Consider the following 19,256-nt stretch of genomic DNA (forward strand, 5'->3'; position numbering starts at 1 on the left):
TGCATGGCAGTGCCAAGCAGTTTTCTTTTTCACGGCCTTTGAACTGCCAAGGGTGCTTTTTCCAATTACAATATGGCGCACTCACAGTTCATGGACATCGCTGCTCAAATGCTCAACTAAAGGCAGGCTTTCCCTGCCCACCCAACAGGTTTGCTGAATCCCTGCATTTCCTCTCACCAGCACCATGCTTAAATTTTCCTCCATTGTATGTACCACCATTTGATACACATTTACCCATTTGCTTATCAAGTGCCTTAACCTAAGCAGAATGTAAGCACCACGAGGGCAAAAATCCCAATTCACTGCTACAGATGTAGGGCATGGACAGAACAGGGCCCGACGTAAGAGAAGTGTGGACTGAAATATAAGCCCAACTACTGGTTTGGGGGCTGACCTCAAACAACCTAAACTTGTTTGCCTTTGAGTCTCCATATGCAAAAGCGAGACAGTGATGGCACTTGCTTCCTAGGGCTTCTGTAAAAACTGATACACTTACGTCAAGTCTATGAAAATAAATACTTAAGTATGTCAAAGACTTGAAATACGATTTTAAAACATGGCTTAAAGATGTAAAAACCCCCATATCCAACGGTTGAAAGTGTAAGCAGATTATACCCACACACACAGCAGTTAGAAAACCTTACTAATGACTGAGTGTACGTATTACAGATGGCAGCCACCTGCAGTAGAACCCTCCCCCAACCAAAAAATTATTAAACTGATAAACAATGAAATATCCAAAGCTGCTTACACCGATGATATTTTATTTTTTTCTCCCGTAATAGGAAGTCTGGAAATAACAAATCCATGGCTAGTGTGGACGAAGAAGCTACCGGGGAGGCCAGGATTATGACTTTTCTGCAGGATCCTCTTCAGCCTGTGGCTTGCATCCTCATGGTCACAAGATGGATCTTTCCACACTGGGTCCTTGATCTCCTTACAAGGTGAGAAGTAGGGCAAACAGCAAAAAGGAAACATGTAGAAGAATCCAGATAAGAATGATCCCTTTCTAAGTGCTTTTCTCTCACAGCCCACACAGGGATATCTGCTTCTCTGTCAATGGCCAGGGTGGGAGACAAGGACTGTACTAGCCGCAGAAAACTCGTAAGAGACTTTCAAAAACGGCGTATGTTAGTAATCTGACAAAAGCTGGATTTTCTTGACACAGAAGAGGAGACACTGGGAGAGCAATGAGTGGTGTACGTCACTCTTGGCTGGACGGGAGACCGAGAACATTCCAGAGGATCCATCTGATGGAAGACATCGTGCGCTGATCCAATCCATTTGAACTAGACACTCGTAACACAGGTATTAAAAATACCCATGTTACACAGTATGTAACACAATTCTGAACAGTCCACGGGTCAGGTAAGTTATCCAGAAGGAAATTAACACACATCGGGAATGAAACTGTAATAAAAATACTATATACAAACCTTCTGTGATGAAGCATAAGCATTAAGAGGAGCATAATCTTAAAAATAGAGACTACAAATTAATGAACGAGGGTCTATTTTCATGATTACAGACTGATGAATGCAATTTCATATTCACTAGAAAATTCCATCTGGGTATGAATTCTCATAAGCACAAGTGAGGGGGGCTGTGGTTAAAATCATCTCCACATGGGGACTGTCTACAGTGTGGGTTCTCACTTTTCCTGAAAGAATTACACTGATTATATTTTTGAAGTTTTAAACAGAAACCTCTCCTACTGAACATTTCACAAAAACCGAGGGATTGTCCCAGGCTAAGGTTCTCAATCTCAGCAATATCGACATTTTGGGCCACAGAATTCTCTACGGCCGGGGCTCCTATGCATTATGTGCCAGAAGCATATCCCCCGAGTTTTAACTATGAAAAATGTCTCCAGACAAACAAAATCATCCCCGGTTAGGAACTGCTGCTGGAGACCAAGGGTTGGCCAAGTTTTTCCATAAAGGACCAGAAAATAAGTATTTTAAGCTTTGGGAGTTGCATGTGGTGTCTGTCACACATTTTTCTTCTTTAAAAATGGAACAACTATTCTTAGCTTGCAAACTATACAAAAATAGACAGTTGGCCCGTTTGCTGACCTCTGTTATAGACCTTCCCACATTCCTACCTTATAGATTTTTCTCTTTAGTATGATTTCTTTCATGAAGAATACAGGGTGAGACCAGTAAAGGTTTGCCCAGCAGGCAGATTTACAGAGCTTCTCCCTAGTGTGCTTACTCATATGCCCAGAAGGTGCCGGGTGGTGCTAAAATCATCTTGACCTTAAATACCAAGCTGTGGTTTCTCTCCCTCAAGTTCTCATTTGCTTTAAAGAGCCGAATGTACACTGACAGCTTCTGGACACCACAGGTATGTTTTTGCCCCCAGCATGAGTTCTCACAAATCCCCACAGTGGTGAGAGAAAACACGTCTTTCCCAGCCATGACACAAACTGGATTTCTCCCGTACGGGTACTCTTTTGTGCCCAGTTGAGCTCGTCAAAGTGCTCCTGCCTTCCTTACACCAACGAGGCTTTCCCCCGGTCTGAGCTCTCATGCTTCCCCCAAAGAAGATGCATCACTGGAGCCTCTTCCACACGGATGACACAAAGAGCTTCTCTCCCCGGTGAGTTTTCACATGACTCCGAAGGGATGAATGGTCACTGAAGGCTTTCCCGCAGGCCAGGCATTCGTAGGGCTTCTCCCCAGTGTGTATCCTCCTGTGCACATTAAGGTTTGAGCCGATGCTGAAGGCTTTCCCGCAATGATCGCACTCGTACGGCTTCTCTCCTGTGTGACTTCTCATGTGTGTCTTGAGGGTCGACTGGTTTCTGAAGGCTTTCCCACACTGCCTACATTCAACGCGCTTCTTTACCAGATGAATGCTCATGTGCCTCCTCCGGGATAAGTAGTCCCCAAACACCTTCCCACAGGCGGCACACTCATAGCGTCTCTCCTGAGTGTGGATTTTCCTGTGTGTGGTCAGGTTTGAGCTCGCACTGAAGGCTTTTCCACACAGGTCACACCCGTAGGGTTTCTCTCCAGTGTGAGAATTCATATGTGTCTTAAGGATGGATTGGTTTCGGAATGCTTTCCCACACTGTCTACATTCAATGGGTTTCTTCACAATATGAATTCTCATGTGTTTTCTCCGTGACAAGAGATCACCAAAGGATTTCCCACATTCTTTACATTCGTACGTTTTCTCTACCATGTGGTTCTTCTTGTGCAAATTGAAGTTCGACTTCCATCGGAAGGCTTTTCCACACTGTGTGCATTCGTAGGGTTTCTCTCCAGTGTGATTCCGGACGTGCTCTTTGAGATGGGAGGGATGCTGGAAAGCCTTCCCACAGTCGTGGCATTCGTAGGGTCTCTCTCCAGTGTGTGTTCGTTTGTGTGCAATGAGGTGGCAGCTCCTGCCGTACGCCTTCCCACACTCATCACACTTGTAAGGTCTCTCCCCCGTGTGGACTCTCATGTGTATCTTCAGGGAGGAGAGGGTGCGGAAGGCGTTTCCACACTGACTGCAGTCAAAGGGCTTCTCTGTGAGGTGCGTTCTTGCGTGACTCCTGAGGGCAGAGGGATCGTTGAAGGCTTTCCCGCAGGCGTTGCATTCGTAGGGCTTCTCCCCAGTGTGTATTCTCCTGTGCCGTGTAAGGGACGCGCTCGTGGTAAAGGCTTTTTGGCACTGGTGACATTCATGCATTTTCCTCCCATTGTAAATGCTCACGTGTTGGGCTAGATGTGACCTGTTCTTGAAAGCTGCCCCGCAGTCCCGGCGGTGATAGGGCCTCTTGCCAGCGTGCCTTCCTATCTGCTGAGTCAGGTGTGTGCTCATGCTGAAGACTTCAAACAGGTGAGAGTACTCCGTGGATTTCTCTCCGAGACGTGTTCTCTCCTGCTGATTAAGAGATGAGCGCTGACTCAGACATTTCCCACAACTCACTGCATTCCTACGAATCATCTGGCCATCCCTACACAAGCTGATGAAGTAGAAGCGTGTCATTGTGACGAATGACATTATGATCTGGAGCACCAAAACCCTGTTCCTACCCCATCTGGGCTCTATCAAATTAAAAGGTGGATGCCACCTGCTAAGCCTCCATGGGTGTAACTTTCACACAGCTTTCTGCATATATACTTTGTTAACTGTTTAAATCTGAACTGAGCCCCAACGCTATCTGAGGCACAGGTACAGAAAGATCTGGCTGTCACAACTCTGAGTCAAGAAATTTGAGGCTAGGGTGCCTGGGTGGCTCAGTTGTTAAGTGTCTGCCTTCAGCTCAGGTCATGATCCCAGGGTCCTGGGATCGAGCCCCACATCAGGCTCCCCGCTCAGTGGGAAGCCTGTTTCTCCCTCTCCCACTCCCCCTGCTCCTGTTCCCTCTCTTGATGTGTCTCTCTCTGTCAAATATATAAAATCTTAAAAAAAAAAAAAAAAAGAAAAAAAGAAAAGAAATTTGAGGCTAGGTTTAGGGTTTTCCCGCCAAAGCTGGGACAATCAGGGTGTGAAACAGCTGCCTCTCAGGGAAGGCCATGCGCTTGGCTCTTGAGCTGCTTTTCTGAGGCTGCCCCTGTCTCCTCTCAGCATGGGAGACCTGGGATTACCCCAAGGAGATCTTACCACTGTCACACCGCTGGACGTTTCCTTCCCAAAAATATCTTCCATGAGAATGGACCATTTGCTTTTAGATGGAGCCTCCCAATCTGAAACAAATTGGTAAAATATTAACCCGGGGAGAGAACTATTAGCTGGAGAAAGAGATGGTTAGATGGTAGTGACAAAGACGGGGGGATTTCTTTGCAATACTAACCCTAAAGAAGGAAAGGTGATGTCAAAGGGGGGAAACACACGTGAGTAAAAATGTCTGTGAACCGTGGCAGTGTGAGGCATCTGCCAGTGACAGGGGAGACACTGAACTTGATTCACTAAGGAATAAATTCTTCAGAGACTCACACTGGTAACAAAAGAAAGAGCAGGCCCAGGAACGCTGAATATGAAAGGATGGGACAGAGCTCATGTGGATGTGTCAAATTCAAAGATGACACTGAACAATTCTTCTTCTGGACATTTATCCAAAGAAAACAAAAACACCACCTTGAAAAGATATCCACACCCCCACGTTCACAGTGGCATTATTTACGATAGCCAAGGCAATGGAAGCAATCTAAGTGCCCCCTGATAGAGGAATAAAGAAAATGTGGTTTATACACACAACGGAGTATTATTCAGCCATAAAAAAAGGGACTCTTCCCATTTTAGACAACAGGGATAGAGGGCAATAATGCTAAGTGAGATAAGCAAAGGAAGACATACCGTATCCCACTGAAGCATGGAATCTAAAAAACAAAAACCAAACCACCCTCCTCCCGCCAAAAAAACAGAACGACTGAGCTCATGGATACAAAGAACAGATTGGTGGTGGTTGTCAGAAGTGGTGGGTTGAAAAAATGGGTATGAAGGGGGTCAAAAGGTACAAACTGCCAGTTATGAAATCAGTCAGTCCTGGGAATGTAACACACAGCATGGTGACCACAGTTAATAATACTGTGACGTACTACAAGTTGCCAAGACAGTAAATCTTAAAAGTTCTCATCACAAGGAAACAATACTTTTATAACTGTGTGGTGATGGATGTTAATCAGACTTACTGTGGCGGTCACTTTGCGATATATACAAGTACTGAATCATCACGTTGTACACCTAACACCAACACAGCGTGTCAGTTATATCTCAGCAAAAAGTCAGTCGGTAAGTGAATAAGTAAGTAGACAGACGAAAGCAACAAAGGAAGAAATACACACACACACACACACACACACACACACACACACACACAGAGGAGAGGACAGTGAGACCAAAGGACTTGTGAGAGAACGGAGAAGGATCATCTCAAACTCCCTACGTGCCATTTCCTAATGGATCTCCTGCCATCCCATCACTGCATACAGCAGGTACCCAGAAGCACTTGCATCTACCTGCTGTCTGCCTTTTGCTCACCGGGAGATGTGGCTCGGTGAAGCGCCCTCTCTTCTGTCCTCGGCTCCTCTTCTTGCTCCAAGTGGGAGATGAGGCTGGGTTTGCCCACCTGATACCCTACTCACGGGGAAAGACACATGTTGAGGGAGGATCGTGCAGAGGACAACCCCTTCCATTAGGCTGGGGTCAGTGTTTTGGTCTTCAGTGTTCTGAAGATGGACAAGTCTGACTTAGGAGCAGCAAAATGATGGTGCCAAATTTCTAAAGAACACAGTGAAAGGTTTTCATAAAACACAAAACCACAAAGACCCACAACACTTTGCCCTTCAAAAGAGTGAGGATTTCTTAACTCAGAAACCTATGCCCAAACTCAGACACACGTGACAATGTCCAAGGTCAAGGCAATGAAGAGATCTCAACAACCACCGGGAGACACCTTGAGGGGGGCACGAGGTCAGCTTGGTCACAATTATGTTCCAAATCCCCACCGTCCCCGGGTCACAACACGTATTTAGAACAAACACATCGGATACTTAAGGAGAGAAAGGGTTCCAGCCTTACCCACTGAGGCGAGGTTGCTGTAGTTCTCCAACATCACATCTTTGTACAGTTTCCTCTGAGAAGAATCCAGCAAGGGCCACTCCTTCTCAGTGAAGTCCACAGCAACATCCTGGAAAGTCACTGACTCCTGAATCACCACACACATTTGGGGTCAGTAAGAAACCAGCCTATCTGCGTTCACAGAAAGATGGTTGAGGCTGAAGCCTGGGTATGAGAGACTCCAAACACAGGACTTTCAGATGGGCTTCTGGGGTCTCAAATGTGTTCTAGAAGCCACTCCTCAAGACTCTTCACTGCAACGTGATCTCACCTCTTCACATTTAACTCTGCTGACCTGGGACCAAAGCTCTCTCCACGTCTAGCCTGAGCATTCTGAGCTCTACTATGAGAGAAACACCTGCTACACAAGAGTTCGTTTCCCCTAACCAGGTCCCTGATACCAAGGAGAACACGGCAACAGTCTCTGGCTTTTGCTCCTGTGCCCTGATCCGGCACTGATCAGCCTAGGTGAGGCTCTCAAAGAACTAACAAGTGGTGCTGGGGGCATTCCGGGGAAGTGCCTCTCCCACCCCCAGGGGCCCAGAGATCTTGTACCTGAGACCCAACACCAGCTGGCATGGGGCATTCCAGGCCATTGCAAGCAAACAGGTCCACATCCTGAGAACAGGAATGGTCTTCTGAAGAAGGAGGAGCTTCTGACTCCTGGATACAGGCAGGGTCCTGGGTGGACACAGCTGGAGAAGAGCAGATCCACGAGGATTACAGCTGGCCCAACACTCACAGATCAGGGAACTGCCCACACCCGCTGTAAGTGTGCAGTGTCTGTCCCCGTCTCTCTCTCACACGCAATGGCTGGTAACGAGCAAGAGCAGCCCTGCTCACTCAAGGACAGAAAAAGGACGGTGGGCTTTCATGCCCACAAAGAAAGTGATATAGGTTCTCAATCAATGAGTGAAGAAATTAAAACTCTAAGAGGTAGAGCTATTGCTTTTCTCAGATTTATCACAATAATAAATGGATTAAAAAAACAACAGGGGCTCCTGGCTGGCTCAGTTGGTGGAGCATGCAACTCCTGATCTTGGGGTTACGAGTCTGAGCCCCATGCTGGGTGAAGAGATTACTTAAAAATGAAATCTTTAATAACAATAGTAATAATAACTAATATAGGGTTACCCATTACAGTCCTTCCTTATACATCAACCACTGACAAACCCTACTTCACCCAAACTCACAAAGACCCCAAATGAGGCACAGTCACTGGGAGGCTACCAAGACTTGGCTCCCACCCTTTCTCAGGTCCTCCATCCTCTCTGGCAGCCCTCCCTCTGGCCACACACAACCCCGACCTCTGTGAAATCCAGAGGCCACTTGAGCTGGACTTCTGAGGGCATCCATTCATCACCCCAAGAACTTACCACATGTGGGAGACAGACCAAGAGCTGCCATCCCGTGAGAATGACAGCCAATCCGCCTGAACAACAGGGCACTGGCAGCAGGAAGCTTCCCTCTCGCAGTCACGGGACTCCTCACGCAGGCATCTGTAGTAAATGACAAAAACACTAAGGAGCAGTCAAAGGCTTTCTGCCTCTTGGGCTCAAAGGACAATTCCAATTTTTGCTTTCCAGCATCTCCTCTTTGGAGCAGCAAGTTCTGTCTGAAGATGGGCCTTGTCTTACTCAGGAAATCCTCCAGGCAATGTGGGGAAGGTCCCTAATGTGCCTCAAGATTCAGATCCACTGTCCCAAGTAATCTGTCCCCGAGCACAACTCGTCAGACTCCCTTATCTGTTAAACACTTGGGCTCCAGACTTCTCTTCTTCCTTCCAACTTCAAGGCTCACCATGGTTTAGGATGGTTCTAGGAGCCATGGGGATGGTCCACCTAGAACCACGTGTTCCAATCTCCAGTGCCTTTTGGCCACACACTCCATACACACACACCAACACATACACCCTGGCCACAGACCAGGCCTTCTCATCACTGGAATCATCACTGCGAGGTGCGCAGATAATGATTCAGAAATCTTGCTCTCTACAAAACCTCCTCTACAACATTTCACACAAACTCTCTCACTTGAGAGAGGATTCCAGGCCACCCATGCTGCTACCATCTTGTTCCCTAACAGCAAATTCCTTTTTTCACCACCCCACCTACCCAGCTGGAAGTCATCATGAATCTATAACATCTATGACTCTCTGCCCATAACACCTACTGACCAAAAGACTGGCCTTGGATGATTCCAACCATCTACCTCCTCTCTGAAGGTACCCGGCAAGATCACGCTGCACACAACCCCGTAACCTTCAAGACTCAGCTGCGAAAGGAGCACCTACATTCAAGAAAAGCATACTATGCAACCTGACCTTCCAATCTCCCAAAACCATGTAAAATCTTGCCAGTTTTTCCTGACTCAAAAGCTGTCTTATCATTACTCTTACTTTTAGCAAATAATTTTATTTTCATTTCACAGTAATCTCAACTAAAAAAAAATACCTGAGCAAAGAACTGGAAAATAAAACTTAAAAAAAAAAAAGCCATTTATTGCTGTATTATTTGCATATATTGTGAAATGATCACACAATGTCTAGTTAACAACCATCACCACACACAATTACAACATTTTTCTTGTGATAAGAACTTGTCAGATTTACTCTTCGAGCAACTTTCAAATATGCGATACACTACGTTTAACTACTGTCACCATGCTGTATGTTACATCCCCATGACTTATTTTATTTTATTTTTTTTTTTTTAAAGATTTTATTTATTTATGTGACAGAGAGACAGGCAGCGAGAGAGGGAACACAGCAGGGGGAGTGGGAGAGGAAGAAGCAGGCTCATAGCGGAGGAGCCCGATGTGGGACTCCATCCCGGTACGCCGGGATCACGCCCTGAGCCGAAGGCAGACGCTTTAACGAATGCGCTACCCAGGCGCCCCCATGACTTATTTTATAACTGGAAGTTTGTACTTCTTGAACCCCTTCACCCATTTTGCCCACCTGGTTCTTGATATCTGTACTACAGCTGTGTATTATTATTGGGTGAAACTTGATAATGGGTGTATGGGACTTTTGTTCATGTTTTAATACTTCCTATTAACCTATAATCATTACAAAATAAAAATGTAGAATGGCTCACCCCTGAAAAAAGCCATGTTACCTTTTCAACTGTACCCATTTAACAACCCCACAAACTCCTACCATGTGTCCATTTATATCAGGTTCAGAAATATTATTTTGCCTTATTAATTGCCAAGAATATATTTTTTTTCTTTCTTTTCACTATTAGACAAATCCAGATTGTGGGGCATTCTACAACAAACCAGGTCTGAACTGTTAACAAATATCAATGGCACAAAAGACAAAAAAAGGTAAGATTGTTCCAGTATCTTAAATCTTACAGAACAGACACCTGACAGTCAAATACAATATGTACATTTTATTAAGGACATCCTTAAACGTATTTTTGGTAAAATTTGGAAAATGTGAATGTAGACTGTATTAGGTATGATACCTATGTTACATTTTGTTGTTGTTGTTTGAGATTTTACTTATTTATTTGACAGAGTGTATGTGCACAAGCAGGGGGAGCGGGAGAGGGAGAAGAAGGCTCCCCGCTGAGCAGGGAGCCCAATGCGGGGCTCGATCCCAGGACCCTGGGATCATGACCTGAGCTGAAGGCAGATGCCTAAGTGACTGAGCCACCCAGGCACCCGTAGGTTCATCAATTTTAACAGGTGCACCATTCCAAGGGAGGTGTTGATAATTAAAGAGGCTATGCACGTGTGTTGGGGGGGGCGGTGGTACCTGAGAACGCTGTACCTTTCACTTAGTTTTGCTTTGAACCTAAAGCTGCTCTAAAAATAAAGTCTATTAAAAAAAAGAAAGAAAAAAAAGCCATTTATAATAGCCTAAAACATATAAAATACCTAGGAATAAGTTAGAAGCTGTGTTAAGACCTTGACAACAAAAACTGTGAAACACTGCTGAAAAAAAATTAAAGACCTAAATAACTAGGCAGGGATATCATTTTCAGAGACTACGAGAGTCCCTGTTACTAAGGTAGTGTTTATTCTCCCTGAGTTCACCTGCCAATACAATGCAATCCCTATCAAAATCCCAGCAGGGTTTTTCTCTAGAAGTTGACAAGCCAAATCTAAAATGTACACCAGGGAGGCATGCCTGGGTGGGTCAGTTGGTTAAGCATCCAACTCCTGATTTCAACTCAGGTCTTGATCTCAGTGTCTTGAGTTCAAGCCCTGCATCGAAAAAAAATAAAGAAAATGTATAACAAAATGCAAAAGATCTAGAGGAGCCCAAACAATTTTAAGGAAGAAAAACAAATTTGGAGGATTCATACTACTAAGTGCACCACTGTAATTAAAGATTACTGGAATAAGTAGCAAATAGGTCAATAGAATAGAACAGAGTTAGAAACAAACCTGTATGTGCACAAGTTATTTTCAGTAAGAAAACAAAGCAATTCAGTAGGGAAAGCAGTCTTCTTAACAAATGGTACTGAAAGAACTCAATGGGTAAAAAGGAACTGCATTTTCTACTATCCTGTATAAGCAAAAAATCTGAATTAAAAACTTTTGAAATGAATCAGAAAGCAAAAAATAAAACCCAGCGAAAATATTTTAACAACCTCGACTTACACAACAGTATTTTAGACTAGACACAAGTAGAATATTTTTAAAAAATCAATAAATCGGATTTCCTCAAATTAAACATTTTTAGTCAAATAACATCATTTGAAATGATGAATAGCGGGGCGCCTGGGTGACACAGCGGTTAAGCGTCTGCCTTCGGCTCAGGGCGTGATCCCGGCGTTATGGGATCGAGCCCCACATCAGGCTCCTCTGCTATGAGCCTGCTTCTTCCTCTCCCACTCCCCCTGCTTGTGTTCCCTCTCTCGCTGGCTGTCTCTATCTCTGTCGAATAAATAAATAAAATCTTTAAAAAAAAATGATGAATAGCATAAAATGAATAGCATAAAACATAGATCAATGGAACAAAAATGATACCAGAAGTCAAGTCACATATACGTAGTCAATTACTTTATCACAAAAAATCCAAGAATATACAACGAAGAAAGTGACAACAGTCACTCAAATAAATTATGTTGGTACAAGTGGAGAGCAACATGCAACAGAATGAAACTGGACCACTATCTTACACCACACACAAAAAATAACTCAAAATGGATTAAAGACATGAATGTAAGATCTGAAACCACAAAACTCCTAAAAGGAAACCTAGGCAGTAAGCTTCCTGACATTGGTCTTGGCAATTATTGTTTGACTTGACACCAAAAGCAAAGGAAACAAAAGCAAAAATAAGTGGGACTACACCAAACTAAAAAGCTACTATACCGCAAAGGAGACCATCAGCAAAATAAAAAGGCAACCTACCTAACACAAAAAAATATTTGCAAATCATATCTGATAAGGAGTTAATGTCTAAAATATACAAAAGACTCATACAACTCTACAGCAAAAAAACCAATCCAATAAACAAATGAGCAGAGGATCTGAAGAGACATTTTCCCAAAGAAAAAATACAGATGGCCAAGAGATACCTGAGATGCTCAACATCACTGAACATTAGGGAAATGCAAATCAAAACCACAACGAGATACCACTTCACACCTGATAGAATGACTATTATCAGAAAGACAAAAAAAAAAATGTGGCACCTGGCTGGCTCAGTGGATAGAGCACGCAACTCTTGATCTTGGGGTTGTGAGTTTAAGCCCCACACTGGGTATAGAGATTACTCAAAAAATACATTAAAAAAAAAAAAAAGACAAGAGGGGCACCTGGGTGGCTCAGTCTATTAAGCATCTGACATTGATTTCGGCTCAAATCCTGATCTCAGAATCGTGAGCTTGAGCCTGCTTGGGATTCTCTCTTTTCCTCTCCCTCTGCCCCTCCCACAACTCGCGCTTGTACTCTAAAACAAATAAATAAAATCTTAAAAAAAAAAAGACAAGAAATAACAAGTGCATGGGGAAGAAAGGGAACCCCTATGCACTGTTGGTGGGAATGCAAATTGGCACAGCCACTATGGAAAATAGTATGGAGGTTCCTCCAAAAATTAAAATAGCTACCATAAGATCCAGCAATGCCACTTCTGGGTATTTACCTGAACGAAAACATTAATTTGAGAATATATCTGCACTCCTATGTTCACTGCAGCATAATTTACAACAGCCAAGATATGGAAACAACCAAAGTGTTCACCAATGGATGAACAGGCACAGAAAATGTGGTTTGCATGCATGCACACCTGAATATTACTCAGCCATTAAAAAAATGAAATCTAGCCATTGGCCACATGGATACACCTTGAGGGCATCGTGCAAAGTGAAATAAGCAGTTTTAGAATAAGCGGACAGAAAGAAAGAGATAAAAATTGTATGTTTTCACTTCTATGTGGAATCTTTAGGAAAAACCAGAAAACAAGGTGATCGATATAAAGGACAGGTGATTCTCTGAGGCAGAGGGCGGGTTAAATAGGTAAAAGGGGTGGTACACATTTCTAGTTATAAAATGACTAAGTCTTGGGGATATAATGCACAGCATGCTGACTACAGTTAGTAATACTGTAGTATATATTTAGTACTATAATATTAATAGTAGTACTATTAGTACTACTACTTAGTACCTACTAAGTACTACGTACTACTTAGTACCTACTAAGTACTACTTAGTAGGTAGTAAGAATACAACATAGGGAATATAGTCCAAGATATTGTAATAACATTGTACAGTGATAAATGGTAGCTACACTTGTGGTGAGCTCAGCATAAGGTTTTTATACCTGAAACTACTGTAACGTTGTGTGCTAACTATACCTCAATTTAAAAAAATTGAGGGGAAATCCACTAGGAGAGTGGATTCTGAAAGTTTTCATCATAAGATAAAAGAATTTGCAACTATGTATGGTGATGGTATTAACTACACACTTATTGTAGTGATTACTCTGCAATACATACAAATATTGACTCATTACACTGTACACCTGAAACTAATATAATGCTATGTCAATTATATCTCAATTCAAAAAAAAAAAAAAAAGGAACAGGCAAGCCACAGACTGAGAAAAAATTTTTGTAGTATATATATTTAACAAAGAGTTCGTGTTCAGAGCACATAAAGAACTCCTACAGAGGTGCCTGAATGGCTCAGATGGTTAAGCATCTGCATTGGGCTTGTTCAGCTCAGGCCATGATCTCCAGGTCCTGGGATTGAGCTCCATGTCGGGCTCCCAGCTCAGTGGGCAGTCTGGTTCTCCCTCTCCCTCTGCCTCTACCCCTGCTTGTGCTCTGTCTCTCTCTCTGTCAAATGAATAAATACAATCTTAAAAAAAAAAAAAAAGAACTCCCATGACATCGAAGAAAAAACCCCACTCAACACAGAAGGCTAAAGACACTTCACAAAATGTAATGAATGACCGATATAATAAGCTTGTCAAAAGGTAGTCAACATCATTAGTCATCAGATGAATGCACAACAAAACTGAAGATACAGGATTCCAACCCAGTAGAGTTGCCAAAATAAAAAAAGACCACCAACATCAAATGTTGGCAAGGATGGATGGCTGGAGTTGAAACAGTTCAACTACTTTGAACAACAGTCTGCCAGTTTCTTAAAAGTACACCTTATCATTTGACTCAGCCATTCCACCCAACAATATTTACCCAAGAGAAATTTTTGAAAACACGTTACAAAGACTCATACAAAAATGTTCAGAGCAATCTGATTTCATAATAACCCCAAACTGGAAACAATCTAAGTATCCATCAGTAACAGAATGGATAAACAAATTGTGATGTGTACGATGGAATACTACCGACAAATAAAAACCACTGAGACACACAGCATGGCTGAATGTCTACAATGCACATCAACAGAAACCAGACACAAAAAAGGCTCTGATTCCAGTTATATGACATCCACAAATAAGCAAACTTATTTTAGGCTGTTAGCAAAATTTGTTTATCTCAGTCAAGAGAAGTCAAAAAGTGGTTGTCTCAATGGAAGAGTAAGAGATGAAGAGACTGAGAGAAGCAAGAGGAACTTTCTAGAGCAACTGAAATGTTCTTCATATTTTCCTTTATTTTTTTAGTTAGCAGTTACACAATGTACACAACTGTCAAAACAATTCATCAAACTGGATCTAAGATTTGTAAATTGTCTTCGATGTAAATTATACTTTACCTTAAAAAGTTAGAAGGAGTATTTCTAACTTTCTGGTCTCTAGTTCTACCAAAATTCTACCCAAAACTGATCTCTGATATTCTCCTCCTCTCCTATTACAAACAAGGACGGAGAAGTCTGCCCTTCCTTCTAATCCAACCTCTTAACGGTAAATAAATACATAAACAAATTCAAAAAGTAAGGAGAAAGGTGTGCCTGGGTGGCTCAGCTGGTTAAGCATCTGACTCTAGAGTTCAGCTCAAGTCATGGTTATCTCAGGGTCCGGGGATGGAGCCCAACCCCATGTAGGGGTCGCCGCTCAGAAAGGAGTCTGCTTGTCCTTCTCCCTCCCCCTGTTGGCGTACTCTCTAAAATAAATAAATAAATAAAATCTTAAAAAAAAAAAATGTACAGCAAGGGGAGTCTGAGTGGCTCAGTCAGTTAAGTGTCTCTCTTTGGCTCGGGTCACGATCCCAAGGTTCTGGGACCAAGCCCTGCATTGCATGGGGCTCCCTGCTCAGCCGGGAGCCTGCTTCTCCCTCTCCCTCTGCCCCTCCCTGCTGCTCCCTCTGCTTGTGCTCTCTGTCAAATAAATAAATAGAATCTTAAAAAAAAAAAAAAAAGCTGGTTTTAATATATTAGTATCAGACAGAAAGGATTAAGGCAGAAAGGTTCATAGAGAAAACAGGTATCCCAGAACAAAGAGGTGTAATTAAAAAAAAAGCTGTATATGTTTTTACAACCTCAAATACACGAAAAAATAAAAAAGGACAGAACTCTAAGGAGAATGGACAAAGCCACCACCAGAGCTCTCATTAATATAGTTCAAGCAGACAATTCAATAACTACATGCAGACTGTGACCAAAATGAAACCATATCCCCTAGCTACTATAACATCCAACCACACAGGCACAATGTGTCTCAGAAAATGGCATCTATCTCTGAAAACAGCACAATGATGTTAGCAAACAACGTCCAAAAGATAACCAGAAAAATGTCACAGGAATGGATATTAAAAGAAAAAAATCCTAAATAATTCGAAAGTCAAAGAAGCCGTAATATTCAATATTTAGAACTGAATTATACGGAAATTCTTTGGAATGGTGACAGGTGTCCAATGTTAGAAACTGGAAAGAAACCCCCAAAAAAGTAAAAGGAAGAAAGTTAAAAATAACGGAAAATTATAACATAGAAGACATTCATATTATTAAGTGGCTCAATTAAGCCAAAAGTTTTCTAAGAAAAAACCAAACTGACAAAAATCTGGCAGGGCTTATTTTATTTTTTAAAAAAGGAAAATATAAAAATAAACTGATTACATTACAGATGTGACAAACATTAAAAATGTAGTAAGAACTTTATTAACAACTTTGACTACACAATTTAAACCTTAGAAGGAATGAATGAGTTCCTAAAGAAATTTTACTAACCGTAATGAAATAAAGAACTTAGATGCCCTACTGATGTGGGAAATAAAGGCAGAAGAAAAATTATTAAATTTCCTTACTACTTACAGCCCCTTGACAAGTCCTTGAAACAGGCAAGGTGACATTCCTCTAGGGACTCAGCTGCGTCAATGTTAATACTTTGCTAAGGGCAAAAGGCAATCTTGGCCCAACCCCCAGGATCCTTTAAGTCTACTTTAACATACAAAAATTCCTTTGGGAACTTCCTTTATCCCCCAAGAAGCATGTTGGCAATCATCCTCCAAGCATATGACCCACCAATACACATCTGAAGGGTCTCATGACTGAGGGTTTACTAAACAATAAGAAATGACCTTTTCCTCACAATAGACAGACACCTCAGGATCCTGGAAACCTTGTTTCTGACATACCTGGGAGGCTTTCGCTATCCCAAACCCCCTGCCAACCTGAACGAACGTAATATAATGGGCCACTTCTCAGAACCCCAGTGCAGCTCTTTCTGCCCACGGGTCCTGTCCCCGTGCTTTAATAAAACCACCTCTTTGCACCAAAGACATCTCAAGAATTCTTTCTTGGCCGTCGGCTTTGAACCCTAACGCCTTTCTTACATCACTATGACCCTTAAAGGAACTGAAACAACAGCTCGAAAAATTTCCACAAAGCGAACTCCAGACCCAAATGGTTGTTCTAACACAGCTCCCTCTTAAGGAAAAAGTCATTTTACTCTTAGGCAAAATATTCCAGAGTTTAGGAAAGAGAGGGAATATTCCCACCCCATTTTATGAGGCTGACATAAACCTGAAACAGAAAAGGAAAACTGCGAGCCAATTTTACTCACAGGTCCAAATAACCAACAGTGTAGCAGATAGAAGCCAAAAACGATACAATAGGGCCTGTCCTTTACAAGTTATTTACCAAGGAAAATGTAGTGAATCATTAGAAAATCAATTGGCTTAATTTACAATATCAGATAAACAAAAAAGCATATAATTCACTATTCATTCAATGCACAACAGCAATAGCACCTACCCCAAGCCAGCTATTGGAAAAGACCAGGAAAAGAAGGGAGCTTCCTTTACTATCTTTAAAAAAAGAGCCTCCAGCAAACATAAGGTCAATTCCCCTCAAGGTCAGAAAAAAAAAATAGGACTGCCTAGAGTCCGCTATCCAAAGTCCATTCAATGCTACCAGGAGTCCTGAGCCTGTCTAGCAAAGTAAGTAAATAAAACACGAAGGATGCAAACAGAAAATAAATTACCTAATTTATTCTATACAGATGCTAACACTGTCTCTGAAGAACATTCAAAACACTACACAAAAACTAACCCAAATTCAATAGATCTAACCGTTGGGGGGAAAAAATTCCTAAGCGCTAAAAAAAAGTTCCTATGAATAAATCTAACACACACACACACACACACACCCCTAGGGGCGCCTGGGTTGTTCAGTCAGTTAAGCGTCTGCCTTTGGCTCAGGTCATGATCCCAGAGTCTTGGGATTGAGCCCCACATCGGGCTCCCTGCTCGGTGAGAAGTCTGCTTCTACCTCTACCCCTCACCCCACTTGTGCTCTCTCTCAAGCAAATAAATAAAATCTTGAAAAAAAATTAAGCCATTAAGTGCCTGAAAAAGAATGGTTGTGTATGTACTTCATCTACAAGATATTTACAAATCTCTAAATTAAAAAGTGGACTTGCATTAATGGAAAAAAGGATGTCTCTGAAAGTACTTAAGAGTGTGAGTCCATTCACAAATAATTACCAAAATTAGGAAATGCATTTTTCGAAAAACATATAAGCAGTACAATCCATAAAGGAAATCACAGGGAAAGAGAAGTTTGCAGGAAAGAGTACTCAGGTTCCAGAGATTTCGTAAACTCTTTTTGGGCCTGGTTTGTAGATTCGCTTTATTGTTGTCCTTTTAAGAGTGTGTGTGTGTGTGTGTGTGTTTTCATAACTTTTTCTTGCATATGTTTTATACTTCAATTTAAAAATATTAAAGTTAAACGATAAATAGCAAGCACAATAAGATGGTAAAAATCAATGCAAAGTAATCACAATTAGTAAAGTAATCACATATTACTAATCACAATAAATATTAATGGACTAACTCTTAAGTTAAATTAACAGAATGTTGAAGTGAACATTTTTTTTTTTTGAAGCGAACTTCTAAATCTAGTTACAGGCTGTTTACACGAGTCAACTAAACGAACAGGTAAGTGCACCGAAAACTTTAAATATAAAATTTAACATTCAATGCAAATGTTAATAGAAAGCCAGTGTACCTCCATTAATGTTGGAGAAAATGGACCGCAGAGCAAAAGGAAGGTATTATCCTCGCGGTATCCCCCACGTCCTGAATTCACCTCGGCGGGGCTTTCCCCTCCCCACCCCAAGGAGTCCTTTTTTTTTTTTTTTTTTTTTTAAAGCAGATCACCATTGCCTTCCCCTTGTCCTAAACACGGTGGTCGTAAATTTCAGTCCTCACATACTAGCGTTTCATATCGCTGATCACAATCTAAACCACACTCCTCTCCTGGCTGCCTGGCTTTCCGGTCCCAGGTCCCTGTCCCCATTTACTCCTCCCTGCCTACGGGCCTTTCGCGTCCTCGGGAAGACCGAGGGTAAAGGGTTAAGTGAGGAAAGCAGGGCTTACAAGGCTGAGGGTAGAATCGGGTGGAGTGGAGGTCACGGAAGCTGCCGCTGAAGGCACGCCAAGTTCATACAGCAGGACCGGTCTGCGGCGGGGAAGCGGACGGTCCCCAACAGCCCAGAGGAAGCCGCACCCCTCCCCCGCCCATGTGTATAGCCGCAGTCGCCTCCCAAGAGCAATGGCTTCCGCTTCACTTCCGCCTTCTAAATATCGCGGGACTTCATAGACCGCCTCTAACTCGGAAGCACGGGGCGGAAAGGAATCTGGGAAATGTAGTTCTCGAGTTTAGACGGTCTTGGCGTTGATTCCCGGGTGAAGTCTGGCGATCCGCGTTTCCCGACTTCCAATTGTTCCAGTGTCCCCAGACTCAGTTCTCAGGTTTCTTTTCGTCTTCTAATCATTCTCTCTGTGGTAGCAGCGAATCTCATCGTTTTAAATACTGTTTATGCACTCGAGGCT

General features: G+C 42.5%; 1 protein-coding gene across 3 annotated transcripts; it reads right to left on the reverse strand.

The window, feature by feature from the left end:
• Nucleotides 1-742: 742 nt before the first annotated feature.
• ZNF317 (zinc finger protein 317) lies at nt 743-18,982 on the reverse strand. Of its 3 annotated transcripts, none has more exons than XM_045774356.2 (7): nt 18,801-18,982; nt 7,932-8,054; nt 7,111-7,250; nt 6,517-6,643; nt 5,977-6,072; nt 4,600-4,682; nt 743-3,873 (listed from the first exon to the last, which is right to left on the reverse strand). In XM_045774356.2, the coding sequence occupies exons 2-7, from the start codon at nt 7,960-7,962 to the stop codon at nt 2,554-2,556; spliced, it is 1,797 nt and encodes a 598-aa protein (XP_045630312.1). In that variant the 5' UTR covers nt 7,963-8,054; nt 18,801-18,982; the 3' UTR covers nt 743-2,553. The 3 variants fall into 3 exon arrangements, with proteins under 3 accessions (XP_045630312.1, XP_045630311.1, XP_087723420.1); XM_045774355.2 differs by having other exon boundaries at nt 743-3,876; XM_087867294.1 differs by lacking the exons at nt 7,932-8,054; nt 18,801-18,982 and having other exon boundaries at nt 743-3,876; nt 6,517-6,687; nt 7,111-7,228.
• Between the last annotated feature and the right edge of the window lie 274 nt (nt 18,983-19,256).

Source organism: Ursus americanus, chromosome 14 (assembly GCF_024610735.1).
Source record: "Ursus americanus isolate L20-20 chromosome 14, mUrsAme1.1.p, whole genome shotgun sequence".
NCBI lineage: Eukaryota > Metazoa > Chordata > Mammalia > Carnivora > Ursidae > Ursus > Ursus americanus.